The sequence below is a fragment of the Chelonoidis abingdonii genome, chromosome 2 (assembly GCF_003597395.2).
Source record: "Chelonoidis abingdonii isolate Lonesome George chromosome 2, CheloAbing_2.0, whole genome shotgun sequence".
Classification (NCBI taxonomy): domain Eukaryota; kingdom Metazoa; phylum Chordata; order Testudines; family Testudinidae; genus Chelonoidis; species Chelonoidis abingdonii.
In genome coordinates this window covers 301,479,592-301,499,146 of record NC_133770.1, presented here as the reverse complement: position 1 = coordinate 301,499,146, position 19,555 = coordinate 301,479,592, and the positions used below count along the sequence as shown (strand labels likewise).

General features: G+C 51.4%; 1 protein-coding gene across 1 annotated transcript in view; it reads left to right on the top strand.

Annotated features, from left to right (window-relative positions):
• Positions 1-2,089: 2,089 nt before the first annotated feature.
• Positions 2,090-19,555, top strand: part of MROH1 (maestro heat like repeat family member 1) — a 116,614-nt gene continuing 99,148 nt past the window's right edge. Inside the window, exons 1-5 of the mRNA XM_075062045.1 lie at positions 2,090-2,159; positions 6,997-7,452; positions 15,514-15,659; positions 16,450-16,581; positions 18,063-18,225. Of these exons, the coding sequence (XP_074918146.1) occupies positions 7,431-7,452; positions 15,514-15,659; positions 16,450-16,581; positions 18,063-18,225 (463 nt within the window). The 5' untranslated portion in view covers positions 2,090-2,159; positions 6,997-7,430. The remainder of the gene's footprint in view (positions 2,160-6,996; positions 7,453-15,513; positions 15,660-16,449; positions 16,582-18,062; positions 18,226-19,555) is intronic.

Here is a 19,555-nt window from a genome sequence, read left to right as displayed (position 1 = left end):
GCTCCCCTTCAAAGCAGACTCTGCAGCCAGCCCACCTGCTAAACCCGTTCCTGCAGGTGGAGCCTGTGAAAGGAGCAGTGCTGGGTGGAGCCGGCCTGGCACCTGGAAGGTAAGCATGCAGCAGTCACTTTGCTGCAGGGCGCTGAGGGTCTGTGGGGCTGCCAGCAGGAAGACTTAAGGGTGATTAGAGGATGTGATCCCCAATGTGGGGATTATCTCACTGGAGCCTTTTTCCCAGGGTCCTGCTTTGTTTCTCCCGCTAATACTCAAGGATGGCAAACGGCCTTAGCACTTTCTGTTCCCGACACCCCTACAGGCCTTGGCTACCTCGACTGGAACCTCCCTGACACACACGTATGTGGACCCCCTCCCAGATGTGCATGGAGTTATCTATGTAATGCCCTTCCCCCAAACAAATGGGGAAAATCCCCAAGGAAAACATGGCCTCCCTCATGCCTGAAATTCCCCTTCCTGCTCTCCAGTGCACTCCATGAGAGAACGGCTGTCTCCTTTCCCCAGTGCCGCTTTGGAACAGCTCCCAGGCAAACACGAGCAGTCTGCCCAGGGCTCTGCAAAGGGCTGCGTCTTTGTGATGAGGCCGGGCCTTGCTGCATAATGGCTGAGACCCTTGTCCGTGTGCCATCCAGCTTGTGGCTGCCTGGCCTTAGTGATTGATCCGGGACTTGACTTCCTGGGCTGGTTCTGCTGCCCCTCGTGAGTCGCTATGGGTCAGATGGTGGTTGTGGGGACCAGGGTCATTCAGGCCAGGCTGTGGCAAGGCTGGATTCCAGACTGCAGCAGCCGGACTCTGTGAGGCACCAGTGGGTGTGTTAGATTTGCTGCTGGTATTGCTCTGTGGGAAAGAAAACTCCAGCCGTGTTCGCCGGGGATTGCAGTGCTGAGCCCTGTGCTTGTGTGTGGGGGAAGGAGACGTGGGGGGGGGTCTCTGGGTGAATGGGGTCCTTGCCTGCTCTGGCCGGGCACCTCGCTTCCCTCTGAGCGTGGCTGGGAGGTGATGCCAGGGGAAGAGAGGCACAGTGCCCGGCTGGTCAAGGCGCGGTGCCTGTCAAGCAGACCCATCCTCCACAGGTGTTCAGCAGCATGACAGACATGCCCTAACCAGGGCGTGATGTGGCTCCTCAGAGCTGCCCTGCTGGGGGGCATCCGCTGTGGAGGGAGCCTGTGGTGTGCTCCCTATTCCCACGGGGGCTGGGTGGGGGGCACCTTCTTGGGGTGTGTGGGTGTCTCACCCAGCGCATACTGGGGTGGGTGGTGAGAAAGGCCTAGCATGGGGGAGGGGGTCTCCTGTTGGTGGGGGAGCGAGCCCCCAGCATGGGAGGTGGGAGGGGTCTCTTGTGGGGGGGAAATGAGCCTCCAGCATGGGAGGTGGGGTGGTGTCTCTTGCAGGGGGTTGGAGGTGTGGAGTGACTCCTCCCCAGCATGGCAGGTGGGAGGGGTCTCTTGTGAGGGGGGGAATGAGCCCCCAGCATGGGAGGTGTGAGGGGGGTCTCTTGCAAGGGGGTTGGGGGTTTGGAGTGACCCCTACAGCATGGGAGGTGGGAGGGGTCTCTTGTGGGGGGGGAGTGAGCCCCCAGTATGGGAGGTGGGAGGCATCTCTTGTGGGGGGAGGGAGTGAGCCCCCAGCATGGGGGTTGGGGGTGTGGAGTGACCCCCCCAGCATGGGAGGTGGAAGGAGTCTCTTGTGGGGGGAGAGTGAGCCCCCAGTATGGGAGGTGGGAGGGGTCCTGTGGGGGGAATGACCCCCAGTATGGGAGGTGGGGGAGTCTATTGCAAGGCGGTTGGGGGTGTGGAGGCAGCCACACCAGATGGGGGGGCGTCTCCTGGGAGGGGCTGCGGGGGAGGGGACAGACACGGAGACGCCCCTAGAGGGGTGGGGGTTCCCCTCCCCCGCGGGTGGGACCAGACCCCACCCTCGGTCAGCTGCGGGGGGCGGGGCTGCGCTTAGCTCAGGCGCATGCGCATTGCAGTGCTTTGGTGCCTCCGCCCAACGGCCCGGCCGAACTGGCGGGGTCACGTGAGGGGGCGGGCAGGGGCGGGGCGAAGAGTGCCCGCCCCTCGCACAGGTGGGGGCGGGGCCAGGGCCAGGCTGTCCCGGAAGCGGCAGCAGGAGCAGCGTCCGCGCAGCCGAGCTGGAGCGGGCAGGTACCGCCCTGGGGGGCGGGGGGGAGCCCGATACCCGTCAGAGCCGGGGAGAGAACCCAGGCGTCCGGGCTCCTCCCCTCCCCCCCGCTCTGCCCCCTAGAGCCGCCCCCTTCCCAGAGCCGGGGAGAGAACCCAGGCGTCCGGGCTCCTCCCCTCCCCCCCGCTCTGCCCCCTAGAGCCGCCCCCTTCCCAGAGCCGGGGAGAGAACCCAGGCGTCCGGGCTCCTCCCCTCCCCCCCGCTCTGCCCCCTAGAGCCGCCCCCTTCCCAGAGCCGGGGAGAGAACCCAGGCGTCCGGGCTCCTCCCCTCCCCCCCCTAGAGCCCATCCACCTCCCAGAGCCAGGGAGAGAACCCAGGCGTCCGGGCTCCCAGTCCCCTCTGCCTCCTAGAGCCCACTCCCTTCCCAGAGCTGGGGAGAGAACCCAGGCGTCCGGGCTCCCAGCCCTCTACCCCGCTACCCCTTAGAGCTCACCCCCCTCCCAGAGCCGGGGAGAGAACCCAGGCGTCCGGGCTCCCAGCCCTCTACCCCGCTACCCCTTAGAGCTCACCCCCCTCCCAGAGCCGGGGAGAGAACCCAGGCGTCCGGGCTCCCAGCCCTCTACCCCGCTACCCCTTAGAGCTCACCCCCCTCCCAGAGCCGGGGAGAGAACCCAGGCGTCCGGGCTCCCAGCCCTCTACCCCGCTACCCCTTAGAGCTCACCCCCCTCCCAGAGCCGGGGAGAGAACCCAGGCGTCCGGGCTCCCAGCCCCTTGCCCCGCTACCCCCTAAAGCCCACCCCCCTCCCAGAGCCAGGGAGAGAACCCAGGCGTCCGGGCTCCCAGCCCCTTGCCCCGCTACCCCCTAAAGCCCACCCCCCTCCCAGAGCCAGGGAGAGAACCCAGGCGTCCGGGCTCCCAGCCCCTTGCCCCGCTACCCCCTAAAGCCCACCCCCCTCCCAGAGCCAGGGAGAGAACCCAGGCGTCCGGGCTCCCAGCCCCTTGCCCCGCTACCCCCTAAAGCCCACCCCCCTCCCAGAGCTGGGGAGAGAACCCAGGCATCTGGGCTCCCAGCCCTCTACCCCGCTACCCCCTAGAGCTCACCCCCCTCCCAGAGCTGGGGAGAGAACCCAGGCGTCTGGGCTCCCAGCCCTCTACCCCGCTCTACCCACTAGAGCCCACCTCCCTCCCAGAGCTGGGGAGAGAACCCAGGCATCTGGGCTCCCAGCCCTCTACCCCGCTACCCCCTAAAGCCCACCCCCCTCCCAGAGCCGGGGAGAGAACCCAGGCATCTGGGCTCCCAGCCCTCTACCCCGCTACCCCTTAGAGCTCACCCCCCTCCCGGAGCTGGGGAGAGAACCCAGGTGTCTGGGCTCCCAGCTTCCCCACTCTACCCACTAGAGCCCACCCCCCTCCCAGAGCTGGGGAGAGAACCCAGGTGTCCAGGCTCCCAGCCCCCGCTCTACCTCCTAGAGTGCACTCCCCTCCCAGAGCCGGGGAGAGAACCCAGGCGTCCGGGCTCCCAGCCCCCCTCCTCCCCGCTCTACCCACTGGAGCCACCCCTCTCCCAGAGCTGGGGAGGGAACCCAGGAGTCCGGGCTCCCTGTTGCCATCCTTGGTCTGGCAGCCTGTGACCTACTGTCCCCTCCTGGCCCTGGGCAGCAGTGCCAGGCTCGCTTGTCACTGAGCATCCTGGCTCTGCGATGGGGCTTTTGGGAATGCCCCCAGCACTTCAGCTCCTGGGCTGTGGTCCTAGTTTGGGGTCTGAGGCTTTGGCCTTAGAGAAATGGTGTGTGATGCAGGACTGGGCTAGAGAGAACCCAGATTGATTCACACATACACCAAACAGGGAGCAAGAGCAAAACTTACAAAGGGGGCGGGGGAGGGTTTGTGTGCTGGAACTTTGTGGCTTCTGTCTTGCTGGGCTTTCCTCCCTGCCCAAGCTGTCCTCAAAGCTCTGCTTCAGCAGTGCAGCAGCAGGCCCCATGGGCTGGGCTCCTTTCACTGCCTGCTTGTTCCTAGCTCAGTGCCCCCTGTATGGGACTGCTGAGTGCTTTAGGCAGTGCTTTCTAGCTGGCTGACAGGGAATGATCCTCCTTTGCCATTCAGGAGCCTGTAGTTATTAATGGGGTGGTTACCCAGTTGCATCTTTAAAAATGTAGATTCATGATAGGAAACCGTTTTCATAAGTAGCTTATCCTGAAATAAATCCCCAGGAAATTACTTCTCCATCCCAAGCTGCTGGTGGCAAATGCTTATTGCTGCTCCTGTTAATTGCATGGTAGCTGTCTGGAGCAATAGCTTCTCTGCTGACATCTGTCTACTCCCAGCTATGTGGGTTATTCGCACTGTGAGCTCTTTGGTGCTGGGGCTGTCTGCATCTGTGCAGTTCTGTATTAATGATTGCCACTCCAGTCAGGTGACCGCAAGGCCTGGTCTCTGACAGTCTGGCTGATAGCTAGGTCGAAAGGCTGGTTTAGCCTTAAAAACAGTGAGTCCAGTGGCACCTTAAAGGCTAACAGATTTATTTGGGCATAAGCTTTTGTGGATAAAAAACCCCCCACTTCTTCAGATGCATGGAGTGATTTACAGGTGCAGGCATTATATACTGACACCTGGAGAGAAAGGAGTTACCTCACAAGTAGAGAACCAGTGGTTTAGCCTTAGATATTTGTCCTGAGCCTATTAATTGTCCTATGGCTAGCTGTGTGGCATGCAACTTTTGAAATGACACAGCTTGTCAGAGTCCTTGCAGCTAGTCTAGTTCTTGTTTGCATGCGCTTCAGGAGGTGTTGGGAACACTGGTCTGTTTCTCCTCTCTCACCTGTATGTGTCCCCTATGGACCTGCAGTTTTCTCTTGATACAGAACTGAAATCCCAGCACCAGAGATGCAGTTTTGTCCAGCTGTCTGAGCCTTGTAACTATGCACAGCTGCCCTCTGGCTTGCAGGTTGGCCAGACCTAGTCTAGTGCACTGAATCTCGAAGGCTTTAGCACCATGGCTTCATGCTGGGCTGGACTTTCTCTGTTTATGTTCCATTTTTCTTAAGACTCGAAGGCTCTTGCGTGAGTACCAGCTTTGTGCTGTATCAGGAGCATCCGGATTCTTCCCTGCAGCAGGGACTCTGCAGCATTTTTGTGCTCCTTTTAGATCCATTCCTCTGCCTTCACCAGCATGGACTGCAGTGTCCAGATTCCTGCCTCCCGAGCAGTATTTAGTCTGCTGCTGCTCAGGAAATGGGTGAATGAGTGCTGGCTCCAGCTCCGGTACCCTGCTTAGTGGTGTGCACTGTTACTTGAGGCAGATGGAGGAACCACTCTTGTGAATTAGTGGGTTAGTGAACTGAGCAGACGGCAAGGTGCTCCAGCTCTGCCACAGACTTGCTGTGAGAACTTGGCCAGGTCACTGCCCCTCTTGGCTACATCTTAAAACAGGCCCAATAACTGGGGACTGTGAGGACTAATAGGTCATGTGCAAACCAAATGCAAAGGCCCTTGTGCAATTTGATTCTTCTGATGACGTGACACATTAACGGATGTAAAACACCCAGTGTGGGGGGTAGGTGTTTGCTTGATGTTACGAAATGCCAAAATAGATAAGTTGCCCTAGGTAGTAAACTAGTGAATGTTAAACTTCCACTTACTAAACAAGTGAGATTGCAGACACTCCCCTGTGCTGCTGTTTCCTTCATGACTAGATTATCTGCACGGAGATGAGCATCACTATACAGAGGTGGGGAGAGGAATCAATTCTTTAGCATGCCCTGGGGTAGGAGAGAAGCTGTGGGTGCTTTGCTCACTGGAGGTAAACCTGGTAGGACAAGTTTGGTGGTGATAGGGAAATAGCAAGCCAATGGCTGAGGGAACTGGAGTTATTTAGTCTGCAGAAGAGACAAATGGGGGGCAGGGGGGTTGATAGCAGCCTTCAGCTACCTGAAAGGGAGTTCCAAGGATGATGGAGCTCAGCTGTTCTCAGTGGTAGCAGATGACAGAACAAGGAGCAATGGTCTCAAGTTGCAGTGGAGGAGGTTTAGGTTGGATATTAGGAAACACTATTTCACTAGGAGGGTGGTGAAGCACTGGAATGGGTTCCCTAGGGAGATAGTGGAATCTCCTTCCTTACAGGTTTTTAAGGCCCAGCTTGACAAAGCCCTGGCTGGGATGATTGATTTGGTCTTTGTCCTGCTTTGAGCAGGGGATTGGACTAGATCTCCTGAGGTCTCTTCCAACCCTGATATTCTATGTTTTAGAAACTCTAACAGTTCCTTGATGATGGTTAAGGAGGCTTCAGAGTGAGCATGGCTGGTATTTTGTTCTGACCTAGTTGAAGAGATGGGATCAAAGCTACGATATGTATTTTTAGAAACAATGAATGTGTGCTGTGGCACCTATGTGTATATACTATGTACAAAGGCAAGCCTGGACTTTGATTCTCCACTTTTATGGATCTTAAACTTGTTTTAAGTATTGCTGTTGGCACTTACTGTATACAAGCAGGGCAAATCTGTTCTGTTTAAAAAGGAAGAGATCCAGAAAACTTCCGCTGGACAGGGGCCTCTGGACACTCTGGACTGCTGATGTCTGTCACTTCCATCCTTCAGAGGCAGGTCACTTAAATGAGTACAACCTAGGCCCCTTTGAAGTGGTCCTGCTTTCTGCAGTCATATTGGTTAGCAAGAGACTCCTTCTGCTAGGGGACAGGCCTGTTATTGCTGGCCAAAAAGAAATGCTGGGACTCTGGAAACCATGGCATAGAAGCAGTTGCTGGATGGGAGCTCACAGTACTGAATGTTGTAGGTAAACAAATACACGTCAAGTCAGTTGTAAGTCATGTTGTGAAATGTCTCTGTCTTTTCAGGCCTAGAAGAAGGAAGAAGCTGTAGGGAACAGTACTTCACATATACTCCCTCTGGCCTCGCCATCTCTAAAGGCTTTTCATTTGGCGCTATGATTGCATTGGAGGGTGCATTGATTACCCACCATCAGGAAACTGCCAGAGGTTCAGAAACCTGGAGAGATCAGGCAGCTGGAGATCGTTAGCTGCCCACAAGAAACTGAAGAGGTTGATGTCTTGCTTCCCTGTGGCTGGACTAATCTCCTCTCCTTCGCGTCATGGTGCGAAACGCTCCTGATTTACAAACCTCTAATCCAAGAGACTCTTAAAACAGAAACTGCTCTCTAGAGGAGCAAAGGCAGACAGTGAAAATAGGTTCCCCAGGCACTTCTCAGTTTGAGAAGGAGCAAGAAGCTGAAAACTATTCTCTGTGGGCAGAAAAACTCAAAACGAGGAGCATGGTGGAGTCGCGGGTGAAAAGTAAGTGCCAGATTACTCTGTCCACTCTGTTTTGGGGAAGTCAGGCTGAGAAACCTGGATTACATCTGGTAGATATCTACATAAAAATGAGCACTTCCAACAAGGGTATTGTACAGTTCAGGTGCCATGCTCCCTGGTAGCTGGCAAGACTCCTCGCTTGTGTGGCTGATAGTGACTGTCTTCTGAGAGGGGATGGGAAATTCATCCTTTTGGGGACTTATGGTAAAGGGACAAAGAGTAATGGAGAGAAGCAAAGGCAATTCCATTGATGTTGGGTTGTTCTGTGCTCTGTTGGTGTGAACAGCTCTGCTCTTCCTTGTTAAGGTGAATAACACATAGCTGGTTTGCTCAAATATCTCTCTGCATCTAAAACCAGATAACGGCAACTCATGCTTGCACCCTGTGTAGGTGGTAATCACTATATTCCAGGCTATCAAACACCTGGGTCTTGATTTTGTCTAGCTCAAGGTATGGTTCTCTTGCTTGGGAATCTGAGGCTGTTCTGAAGTGGGGCTCCTGTCCTTACTATATACTGTTTCTCTTTCATTCCCCCATGCTCAGACTGTGCCCCTTGCTCCAAGAACTACCAGGATACATGGCAGCCAGCCTGCCGAGGGCTGCTTCATGGTCTGATCCCCAGCAGTAACCACTCACTCTTCCAGAGCCAGGAGATTCATGACACTTCTCTTAGCTTTTAAATAAGAGCTAACACTCCAGCTGGGAATGGTATTGAGACACTCTCAGACTGCAACAGTAGGGCAAGATTACAAAGGCGAGAGGGATGTGGGGTCTCTGGTGGTGGAAGGGAGGCTGGAGCAAGGAGCAGCAGCAGAGGGAATCAGCCCAGCTCTTTGTGGACTTGTGGATGATGCGTTTGAGCAGTGTAGCAAAAGAATGGCTGGATGCACAACTATTATTGGCCCGTAAGTGGACTGGCCAAGACCATTCACTGCAATACAACTGAAAATCAAGTTTCTAACTACAATGGGTTTCCAGAGCCCCCTGCTTGTGGTGACAGCTGTCTTGCTTCAAAATGACCTTTGTTGTAACACCCGCATTAATTTTGTGCTCTTATGTGTGTTTTCACCTTGAATCGTTTCCCTCCCTCCCTTCCCTCTTCTGGCTTCCCACTGGAAACCTTATGAGCTAAGATCTCATCTCACCTGCCCCATGGAGGTTAGGGCAGGATTGTTCCTTGTAGTAGGAGTCTGTACCTTCTTCAGTCTCTTTTTAAACAGCCTCCCTGATGGCCCTTCCTCCACTTCCCTAGGGAGACTATTCCATAGTCTAATCTGCCTGTCAGGAAGCATTTCTTAATGGGACCAAACTTGACTGTCTGGGCTCCCTTGAGAGCCCCTTGTCACTGTACCTTAGTTGTCTGTGGTCTCTCGAGTGACTCACAAGCGATATAGCATCAAACTGTAATACAGTATATTGCTCATGGCTCTACGTTTTTTTGATAGCCTCTGGAGACGTGTGTTTGCCTGGCAGGGCTGAGCGGGGGTGGCAAGTCTCCTTTGCTCTTAACTCTTATATTAGAAATTAATCTTTGGCCTTCTCTATATTGCAAACTGCACCAATTTAACTAAAATCAGTTATTAAATCTCTGAAATCGGGAACACTTTTTTTAGATGGATGCAAACCTGGCTCGTTTTGATTGACTGAAGTCAGTGAAGAAGTGACTCGCTGATTTACTTAAACTCTGGTATTTGTGTAGTTTTAAAAAAATTCAGTTTAAGACTTCTCTTGTGGAAAAAGTGCAACTTGTAATACAACCAAGGCCTTACACGCTCCTTTTGAAATCCTGAATGCCACTTGGAATGTTTTTAACAGCATAACGTGCCATTATGTTAATAGTGGGTTATTCGCAACAGGTCTGCCTTGTTGGGTGTATGTTGCTTTGATCCAGCAGTAGATAAATGCCTACTGTTGGCATGCTAGAGCCAGGAGGTGTCGGATGTAGGGAAAGAAATGCTTTGACTTGCATTGGGATCTGAAAGATGACCCATATTGTAAACAATCCTTGTTCTTGGGATGAACGTACAAACATTCCTTGGGCTCGTTACAGATAGTCGGGACACGCTGACAGTGAGGTACATGGTCCTCTGTAATATCCATGTTAATTATCTCTGCTGTGGCTTTCAGGGAGTCTAGTGACGTGTCTTTTCGGGACTCCCATTTATTTCAGTGCCTTAACACAAGGCATAACAAGCCTGTCCCTGATGGCCCTGCCTGGCCTCACCCTGGGTGTAAGTAGGATATGACCCTGGTTTGCTCTCTGGCTGACATTCCTATCCTGAGAATCCTGTTCTAACCTGTAGGAACACAGTTTGCGGAGAGGAGACAGAGGACTGTTTCCCTTCTGAAGAGGAAAATGTGAACCTGACCATTGGCTAGTGACTCTAGACAAACATGTGGAAATAGAATCTTTCAGCATCAAAAAGAGGAAGCCAAGAGTTGTAGATGGCAGCTCTCCTTTCAATGATTTAACATTGCCATTTACCTTTGCGCACAGCTGCTCCTGCTACAGATGCTGACTATAGCCAGAGTGACCTCAAATAAAAATCTCCAGCATTACAAGCACACATGCTGTGCCCTTTAATTGTATGCAGTTATATTACAACATGGGTGTCTGATGGGAGTGCAGGATAATGAAAGGTCTAGCTGGCTTGGACTGAAAATTGCTGTAGGACCATAAGACAGTGTTACAATAAACAGCAGTATGTGGAGTTAATGAGGTGTCTGGCTCTGTTTAACTTGATGGTCTTGTTGATTATCACAGAATCATAGGACTGGAGTGACTGAAGACTGAGCTGTTACAATCATCTGAGAAGTGGGAAAAGCAACACACACAGTCCTACCTCTTTCTCACTTCTCCCAGAGCAGGGACATGTTCCCTCTGCCCTGTGGCAATAGATGGAGTGGGGCGTAGACGGGCTGTAGCAAAGCTCGGGGAGAGGACTGTAGACTTGCTGTCTTCATGCAGTACAATGTGCTGACAATAAAATACAGTGATAGGGCGCTGCAGAGACAATGTGTGAACTTGTCCACAAGAGTTGTTCAAGGAGAGCTGGCGCCTAAAACCAATTTAAAAGCCTCTGGCAAAGGTCTTCACAAGAAGTATCAAAGAAACGAAGTCATTGTGAGGTGAGCATTAATATGCTGATATGGACTAGAAACTGGCCAAGATACAGAAAGGCTGGACTGCCTGCTTGGCTACTGCTCCCACAAACACGGTTGTACTTTCCCCATCTGTAAGACAGCGTGAAAGCGAAATTCCCTGATGCTGGTCGTAAAGCCGCCACCGTATCCTCTTCCATCACACCCCCCTCTGTTCTGTGCCAGTAAATCACCCGTCTGGGCTGGTGGCCACTAGTTAAGGGAACAGATCTGTCTCCACTGTTACCTGGTTACCCCTCCACCCCGCTTGTGTCTCTCTCACCTGTTGCATCTTATCACCACGTGAGCTGCTGAAGTCTCCAGCCCAGGCACTGTCTGCTTCATGCTTGTAAGATGCTGAGCATGTGGGGCTCTAATCCCTGTCTAGGGCCCTGTAGCCACGGCCCTGCTATATGCAGTGCTGCGGATAAATGGCAGGCGTCTCTGTCCATCCCAGGGTATTCAGTATTGAGCAGGGTACAAAAGTGGTTCATGAGGTACTGTAAACTTGCAGATGTTGTTAGTTATGGAGTTAGTTAGACCTAGAGAAACCTGAGGGACTCGGCAAGACACATTCTTGGACAGCAAGGGTAGCTCACTACTGGAAAAACCTTCCAAGGGGAGTGGTAGATTCTCAGGCTCTTGACACTTTGAATTACAGATTGGCTGACACTCTAGTCTAGCTCAGCCAGAAATTATGGGCTTGATGGAGGAACTACTGGGTGGAGTTTGGCCTCTTAGGTGGGAGACTAGGGTCCAGTGGATCTCAAACTGTGAGTCAGGACCGCAGAGTGGGTCTCAGCTCTGTTTTAATGGGGTCACCAGGCCTAGCGTTAGACCTACTGGGCCAGAGCTTCGGCCCTTGGTGGGGCTCAGGTTAGTGGCCCCCATCTCGGGCTCAAGCCCTTGAGCTTTGCCCCCCCCCCCAAGGTGGCAGAGCTCGGGTTGGCTCAGGCTTCAGTTGCCCCCCCTGGAATTGTGTAGTAATTTGTGTTGTAAGAAGAGGATTGTGGTGCAGTGAAGTTTGGGAACCCCTGGACCAGATGTTCACGATATTTCCTGCTGGTCTTAATCTACGACACCAAGCTAGGCAAGTGGGATGCCAGGGGGCAGATAGAATTCAGTGTTAACAGAGGGAAGGCAATGCATGCTGGGAAGAATACTCTGAAGGAGGAGTATGTGCTGCTGGGTTTGACCAGGACAATTTCCACTCTGGAGAAAGAGCAGCATGCCCCAGGGGCTGTCCACTTGGCACAAGGCCAGCATGTTTGTGTGGCTAGTTAGAGACTTTGACAGCCAGGATGGTGGCTTTTTTCCAAATCTGGTAGCTATCGGTTTACTCCTTGTACCTCACTAACCCAGCTTCCTTGGTCCACCTGCACAGAACCATCTAAGTCCAATTGTAAGATGTCCTCCCCACCCCTCGCTTCTTGTGCCCCAGGGCCTGGCTTGCCCTCTTCCTGCTGTGCAGCCCCAGCACCTGAAATGTGCTGCTACTGCTACAGAGACAGCTGAAGGTGGTTTCTTCATCAACTGAGGGTAGAGCAAGAACGCCTTTTCTGGTTCAGAGCAGAGGGGCCTGGGGTTCTGACCTGCACTTTCCTCGGGCGGCACAAAGATCCTCCCTAAACTCCCTATTGTCTTGGTGTATTTTCACAAAGCCTCAAGCGGTGTATTTTGAGCATCTCTTTTCAGGTGTCTTGAGGTATCCCATAGGCATCTTCTCAAACAGGCTTCATATGGCTGATTCAGTGTTTAAAACAGTGGTGCCAATAGTTAGCCATGCCATGGAAGAGGGAATGTTACCTGGTTCTCTGCAGCAAGCAAACCTTGTGTGGTTTCTGTTATCCTAGTCTTGTCATACCTGATTCACACTGACTTGCTCTGGGAGCAGGATCCAGAGAATGTGCTTTCTAGTCTTGCATGCTAAGCTTGGCAAAGGATCTATATGCAAAACTGGGTATGGGGCAGACTCACTAATCTGGAGACAGTTGGTGCAAGACCAAGAAGCTAGAAAAATGCCTCCTTTTTAGAAACCAGAAGAAATGTCGGTAATAGAAACTGAGTTGAGGCAAAATGCCTCATGTTCTGTTTCTCTGAGAGGTGAGTAAGAGAAACTGATGGTCAAGGTTGGATGTGGCCAGCTGGTGGGTATTAAATATCTTTGCATTTGAGCTTCAGAGAGTCATGTTTTGTACCTCAGAGTGAATTGCACTATGGATGGTGCTTAAAGAGAACTACATTATGGGTCCCAATGTCACTGTAAATGGAGCTTTGAGTGGGTGAGTTTCTAGTGGGGTTCCCCAGGGATCAGTTCTTGGCCCTATGCTACTTAACTTTTTTTAATCAATGACCTGGAAGAAAACAAAATAATCACTAGTAAAGATTGCCGATGACCCGCATTGTGGGAGTGGTAAATAAAGAGGAGGCCAGGTCACTGGTACAACTGGATGTGGATCGCTTGGTAAGCTGGGCACAAACAAACAATATGCATTTGAATATGACTAAATATAACCACCTAGGAACAGAGATTGCAGGCCATTCTTACAGGATGGGGCATTCTATCCTGGGAAGCACTGATTCTGAAAAAGGTTTGGGATGGATGGTGGGTAATCAGCTTAACATGAGTTCCCATTGTGATGCTGTCGCCAGAAGGACTAACGCAATCTTGGAATGGACAAAGAGGAATCTCAAGCAGGAGTAGAGGTTATTTTGCCTGTGTATTTGGCGCAGTTGTGACCACTCCTGGAGTACTGTGTCCAGTTCTGGTGTCAACCATTCAAGAAGGATGTTGATAAACTGGAGGGTCTCAGAGAAGAGCCATGAGAATGACAAGAAGCTTGTAAAAATGTTCTATAGTGCTAGATTGAACTCCTTTGAGTCTATTTATCTTAACATAGCAGGTTAAGGGTGACATGCTCAGTCTGTAAATACCTACATGGGGCACAAATATATTTGATAACAGCCTCGTCTTTAGCAGAGGAAGGTCTAACATGATCCAATGGTTAGAAGTTGAAGCCAGACAAATTCAGTCTGGATTTTTAACAATGAGAGTAATTAACCATTAGACCATCTTCTGTGATCTTCCATTCTGCCCCCCCAGTGTTTGGGGATTTCATTCCATAGACATTCCTGTCCACTGGCTCTAAAGGGTAGCAGCCATCTGAAATGTTACCTTCCTGTTCTGTAACTGAGCCTGCTGGCATCATGCAGGATGCTGGCAGGAAGGCTGCTGCTGTACATCTGATCTCATTAACATCGCTGACCTTTCAAAGCCTTCGTCAATGAATAATCTTTGGATTAATTCAGTCTGGTGAGAAGTACGCTGCTCCTCCTCAAACTACCATTAACCTCTTTGGTGCTGAATGCCTTCATGCTTCTGGTGCTGTGCGCCAGGGCTGGGGGAATGCTGGTCACAAGTTGTAAAGGTAGTAACAAGTGTACCTTCTAGGCTGAAGTAGGAATCTCGAGCTGCTGCCCTCTTCCTGAGCCCAATCTTCAGACCATCCTTGGGACAGCTGATTCAACAGGGGCCTGAGGAGTCCCAGTGGGGACCTTCTGCTATAAATATCTCCCTATAAAAACCCCTCTAGGTGGTGGATTTCCGCTCTCCAGAGCAGAGTGCTGCAGCCTATCTTTCAGCTCCTGAACTGGCTAGTTGGGCATGTTAGTCCTGGGTCTGTTGCCTCTGTGGCTACGGGTGTCCTTCCATTCTTGCCAGCTGCCGGAGCATTGACTTAGACTCCTTTCACTTCCAGACAGCTGCTAATCAAAGGGGATGTCAGCGGGTTAAGAAGATGTGGGCATCACAGAAGTCAGTGACAGAAAAGTCCTTGATCCCCTCAGCTCATCCCTGGAGAGCCAGTGTAGGCCTCTTTCCTGAGAGCTTCTTGTGCAGCCTGATTCTAACTCCTACAGTGCTACGGAGGGCTCAACCCTTACAGCCTTGGGAGCTAAAGCTAAGGAGCTCGATAGTGAAGTCTGTATTGGGAAGGGGATTCTCTGAAGGATTTTGTAGCAGGAACTCACAAATGGTGTTTGAAAAATGGAGAGGGTTCAGAGAAGGGCTATGGAACCAATTCCAGGTCTACAAAACCTGTTTTACAAAGAGACTTGGTGTTTGGTCCATTAAGGCTCTGTCTACACTGAAGGCTGCATTTGGAAGACCGGCACTGTGTGTGTGGCCACATGCCTCAGGGAAAGGCAGCGGCTGCCTAAAAAGAGCAGTGGGAGACGCTGGTTGGGTGTGTCAAGAGCCCACCCCGTAGGATGTATGCACTGGGGGTTCGAGTGTGTCGGGCGCTCTGCTCATCTCTGCTGAACTGTTCATACCTGTGCGGTGTCTGGACTGTGCACTCAGTTGTCAGCATACGCATCGCCACCTTCTCAAAAAGCAAAGTTAAACTAAGAGGCGACTGACTGACTGAGGAACCGGCTGTGTTGAAAGCTGCCATAGGACAAAATGGAGCTGAGAGCTCTGTAGTTGGAGAGAATGTAGGTCACGGAATCACCGGGAGAAGGGGAGCCTCAGCCCTGGCTAACGGGGGCTTAGCTGGGAACTGCCAGAGCATATCCTGAGATGCTGGGTGTCAATAATTCTCCTGGACCCTGCTTGAGGGAGGGGTCAGGTGTGGGATTTTTTTAGAAAGGGTGGAGGTGAGTGATTCACCCAAGACTAACTGAAGGTTGGGAGGCAGGTGCTGTGGCAGGAATGCTCCATTGGAGCCATGGTCTCCTATAGCCCAGAGGAGAGGAAGGGTGGGAGCCCTGGCTTGCCATTCGCTCATGGGAGAGCGCACGTGCCTGAGGTGGGACAGCAGTGGCTCTTCCCTCTCGTCTAGGGACAGAGATTCCTGTATTGGTGTTGGAAAGTGCATTTCACGCTTCATGTGTCTTTCTCAGAACTTGCTGTAACGCTGATGGATGCCACCACTGATAAGGATCCATTAGTCCAAGAACAGATCTACAATGCTCTGTGCTACTTGGGAGACAGTGAGCCTGAAGAGATCCTAAACTCTTGTGATGAATATCTGCGGCAGCATGATAAGGTATGGCTTTGCTCTCTGTCTTCAGGGCTGGGATGCAGGACGAATCCCATCTGGCTGCAGTACTGGTCGGGAGATTTGTCAGTAACTTGAGCAGATGGCTGGGAGGATGCCTGGGGAGCCCGGGTGCAGGAACTGTGCATAAAGGGATATGGGTTAATAATAATAATAGGAGATATACCAATCTCCTAGACCTGGAAGGGACCTTGAAAGGTCATTGAGTCCAGCCCCCTGCCTTCACTAGCAGGACCAAGTACTGATTTTACTCCAGATCCCTAAATGGCCCCCTCAAGGATTGAACTCACAGCCCTGGGTTTAGCAGGCCAATGCTCAAACCACTGAGCTACCCCCCCCCCACATTACTATCATTGGGACTCTAAAAAGTCTGTCAAAGCTGCTCCCAAGATTCTGTTAAAGAAACGAACTAGTCTGAGAAGTAAGGACACTGTCGTGTGTCAGAAACAGGCAGAAACGAGTAGGACTGGTAAGGTTTTCAGCATGGCCAAAAGCTAACTGGGGGGTACTCCAAGGCTCTCCGCTGAGGCCAGTGTATCACATCAGTGGGAGCTGTAGCTAATTGTCTGCTTTGAAAATCCCACTTCTAGCTGTCCTGCAGGTGCATTTAGTCAGCAGGAAGGCCTCTGACCAACAGCACCAAGCAGACTAGGCAGAAAGATTCAGGGCCTCTGAATTTGGGGTGCACTGGAGACACCTCCTACAGGCTGAAACTGTTCAAAGGGGGTGGACGACTTGCATTTAGTGTTGGAATTGCGTGTTGCTCTGTTCTCCTCAGCTGGCTTACCCCCTCCGGGTAATAATCCTGAAGGCAATGGAAGCGGTGCTGACGAATAACATTGATTATCTGGACAAAAGCACGGCCAAGATAGTTATCTTTCTGGCATCCAATGAAATGACCAAGTCAAAGGTATGAGCTGGAAGCTATAGCTAGTTCTGTTACAGTAACTCCTCACTTAACGTCGTCCCGGTTAACTTGTTATGTTGCTGATCAATTAGAGAACGTGCTCGTTTAAAGTTGCGCAGTGCTCCCTTATAACGTCATTTGGCAGCCACCTGCTTTGTCCCCTGCTTGCAGAAAGAGCAGCCCCTTGGAGCTAGCTGATGGGGGCTTGGAACCAGGCTGGACCAGCAGCTCCTCATCAGCTCCCCTAAATTCCCTAAAAACAATGAGGAGCCGGTGGTACCTTAAAGACTTAACAGATTTATTTGGGCATAAGCTTTCGTGGGTAAAAAACCCACTTCTTCAGATGCATGGAGTGAAAATTGCAGATACAGGCATAAACATACTGGCACATGAAGAGAAGGGAGTTACCTTACAAGTGGAGAACTGGTGCTGACAAGGCCATCCCCTCCCTCCACTGGTGCTGCCTTGTAGAGTGTGAAGCTACATTAACAACAATGTGTTAACCCTTGAGGGCTCAGCCGAGTGCTAGTTCATCGTTTAGCAGTAAGGCATTCCCTGGGAAATATCCCACCCTTTGACTCCACCACCTCAACTAAGCTTCACAATCATCATTGATGTGTACAGTTTTAAGTTGTTTGTTTTTAAACTCTGTGTGTGTGTGTGTAAATAAAATAAAATAAATCTTTTGTCTGGCAAAAAAAATTTCCCTGGAATCTAACCCCCCATTTACATTAATTCTTATGGGGAAATTGGATTTGCTTAACATTGTTTCACTTAAAGTTGCATTTTTCAGGAACAGAAGAACTACAATGTTAAGCGAGGAGTTGCTGTTCTTTTTATCTAACTGGCTCGTTCTGTGATGCTTCCCTCCATTTCTCTTTACAATATGCATCTCTGACTTGGAGTTAGGAGCTGCAGGGGTTCTGTCTCGTTCCTTGTTCTTTCCCCTCTCTCCTCCCTGCATTGCTTCAGTCGCCGCCGCTGCCCTTCTGATATGATGAGTCAGTCTCTCTCCTTTGGCATCCCTTTAGCCTTGCTTAAGTGATCACAGGGTAGCTGAGTGGCATCGGGGGCTCTATCCTCTCGGGAAAAGCCTGGGACTCTGATTGTCCGTCTTCTATTCTTGCCCAGACTTGCACATCCAGGTAGATGTTTAGTTTTGTATGTGCAGATCTCGACTAGCTGGCTTGCACGCACACGGTAATGAGCATGACAGGCAGCTGCTATTCCAGGGGTGTCATGTAAATGCCCAGGTCGGCATGCATTCTGCCTGGGGACTGACTCTTTTCCAGTGCCCTCCTCTCCCCAGATCTGCTGTTTTTCCGTGTATGTGGTCTGTCCTGCGAACTTGCAGAGTTGACCAGGCAGCGTGAGAAAGTGCGTATGCTCTCCCTGGATAATAGGAACTATCGTGCGCAGAGCATCTTGCAGGGGTGATCTGTAATTTTGTTTGTTTTAATGTGGTCTTGTTCTGTTTGACCTAGGAAATCATTTATGACTGGCAGCAGGCAGCAAGCAATGTCCTGGTTGCCGCAGGGAGGCGTTTCATCAACAAAGTGATGGAGGAGGTCCTGACCAAATTTCAGCCGGGGATCCTGCCTCACTATTTCATCGTGCAGACTTTCGCAAATCTCTCTGTGTCAAACGGTAGGTAATTTGCATCTAACCTCCTTGTTGGGAAGAGGATGACTGAAGATGGGTGATTCCATGGGCTGAGGGTAAAGGTGGAGAAGAGTTTTTGTGGGAGTTGTTGTTCTGGGAGCACATCAGCTGGAATAGTCCTGGGATAAACTATGCCACCCCCATGGTGCAGTGAACTTCTGCAAAGACGTTCAATGCAGTTGGCACACTTCCTTGTTAAAAAACAAACTGCCACACTGGATTTCACTCAAAACCAGGTTTTGTCCAACCTGTGGAACTCCTTGGCAGAGGATGTTGTGAAGGCCAAGACTACAACAGGGTTCAAAAAAACTAGATAAGTTCCTGGAGGATAGGTCCATCAATGGCTTTTAGCCAGGATGGGCAGAGGTGGTGTCGCTAGCCTCTGTTTGCCAGAAACTGGGAATGGGCAACAGAGGATGGATCAGTTGATGATTCCATGTTCTGTTCATTGCCTCTGGGGCACCTGGCATGGCCCCAGTCGGAAGACAGGATCCTGGGATAGGTGGACCTTTGGGCTGACCAAGTATGACAGTTACGTTCTTATCTTCTGGTACAGTGGATATAGGGTATGCGGAGCTCTTCCCGGGGGTGCATCAACTCAGCTAGATATTTGCCTAGTTTTACAACAGGCTCTAGAAAAAGCACTAGCGAAGTCAGGACAAACTCAAATTTCATACAGACACTGCCTTGTTTATACTGCTCTATAGACTGTACACTGAAATGTAAGTGTGATATTTATAGTCCAGTTGATTTATTTTAATATTAATGGTAAAAAGGAGAGAGTCTGCCATAGTTCAGTACTAGTGTGCTGGGACACTCTTGTATGTTTTGATTCTGCAAGTGAGTTGAAACTTGAGGTATGCAAGACAAATCAGCCTCCTGAAAGGGGCACTATAGTCTGGGAAAGCTGAGCCACCGTTCTAGTAATCGAATCTCAACCGCAGTTCCCTGATTTCTTATGGGCATGTCCCATAGGCCAGTGTCAAAAGCCTATCGTAGGGCTACACAGATTCCAGAGCTCCTGCCCATCTGCTGTTGATCTGCTGGCTAATGAAATGTCTGGCAGTAAGTGACTCTTGGCTGGCCAGATGCCTGCGTCTTGGACAGTCTAAACTGATACAACTCCAGGCACTTGAGGGGATGGTAGCTGCTGGAACTCCATTTATAACTTTGGGGTTGTAGGCTCTGTACCTGAGCTCTTGAAATCGGCAGCTTCCTTTTTATCACCAAATTGGTCTCTTTGTGTTTCAGAACTAGCACGCAAACCACATTAGATTGTCAAGGCCGCAGAGTCAGGGGCTCAGATCAAATGTTA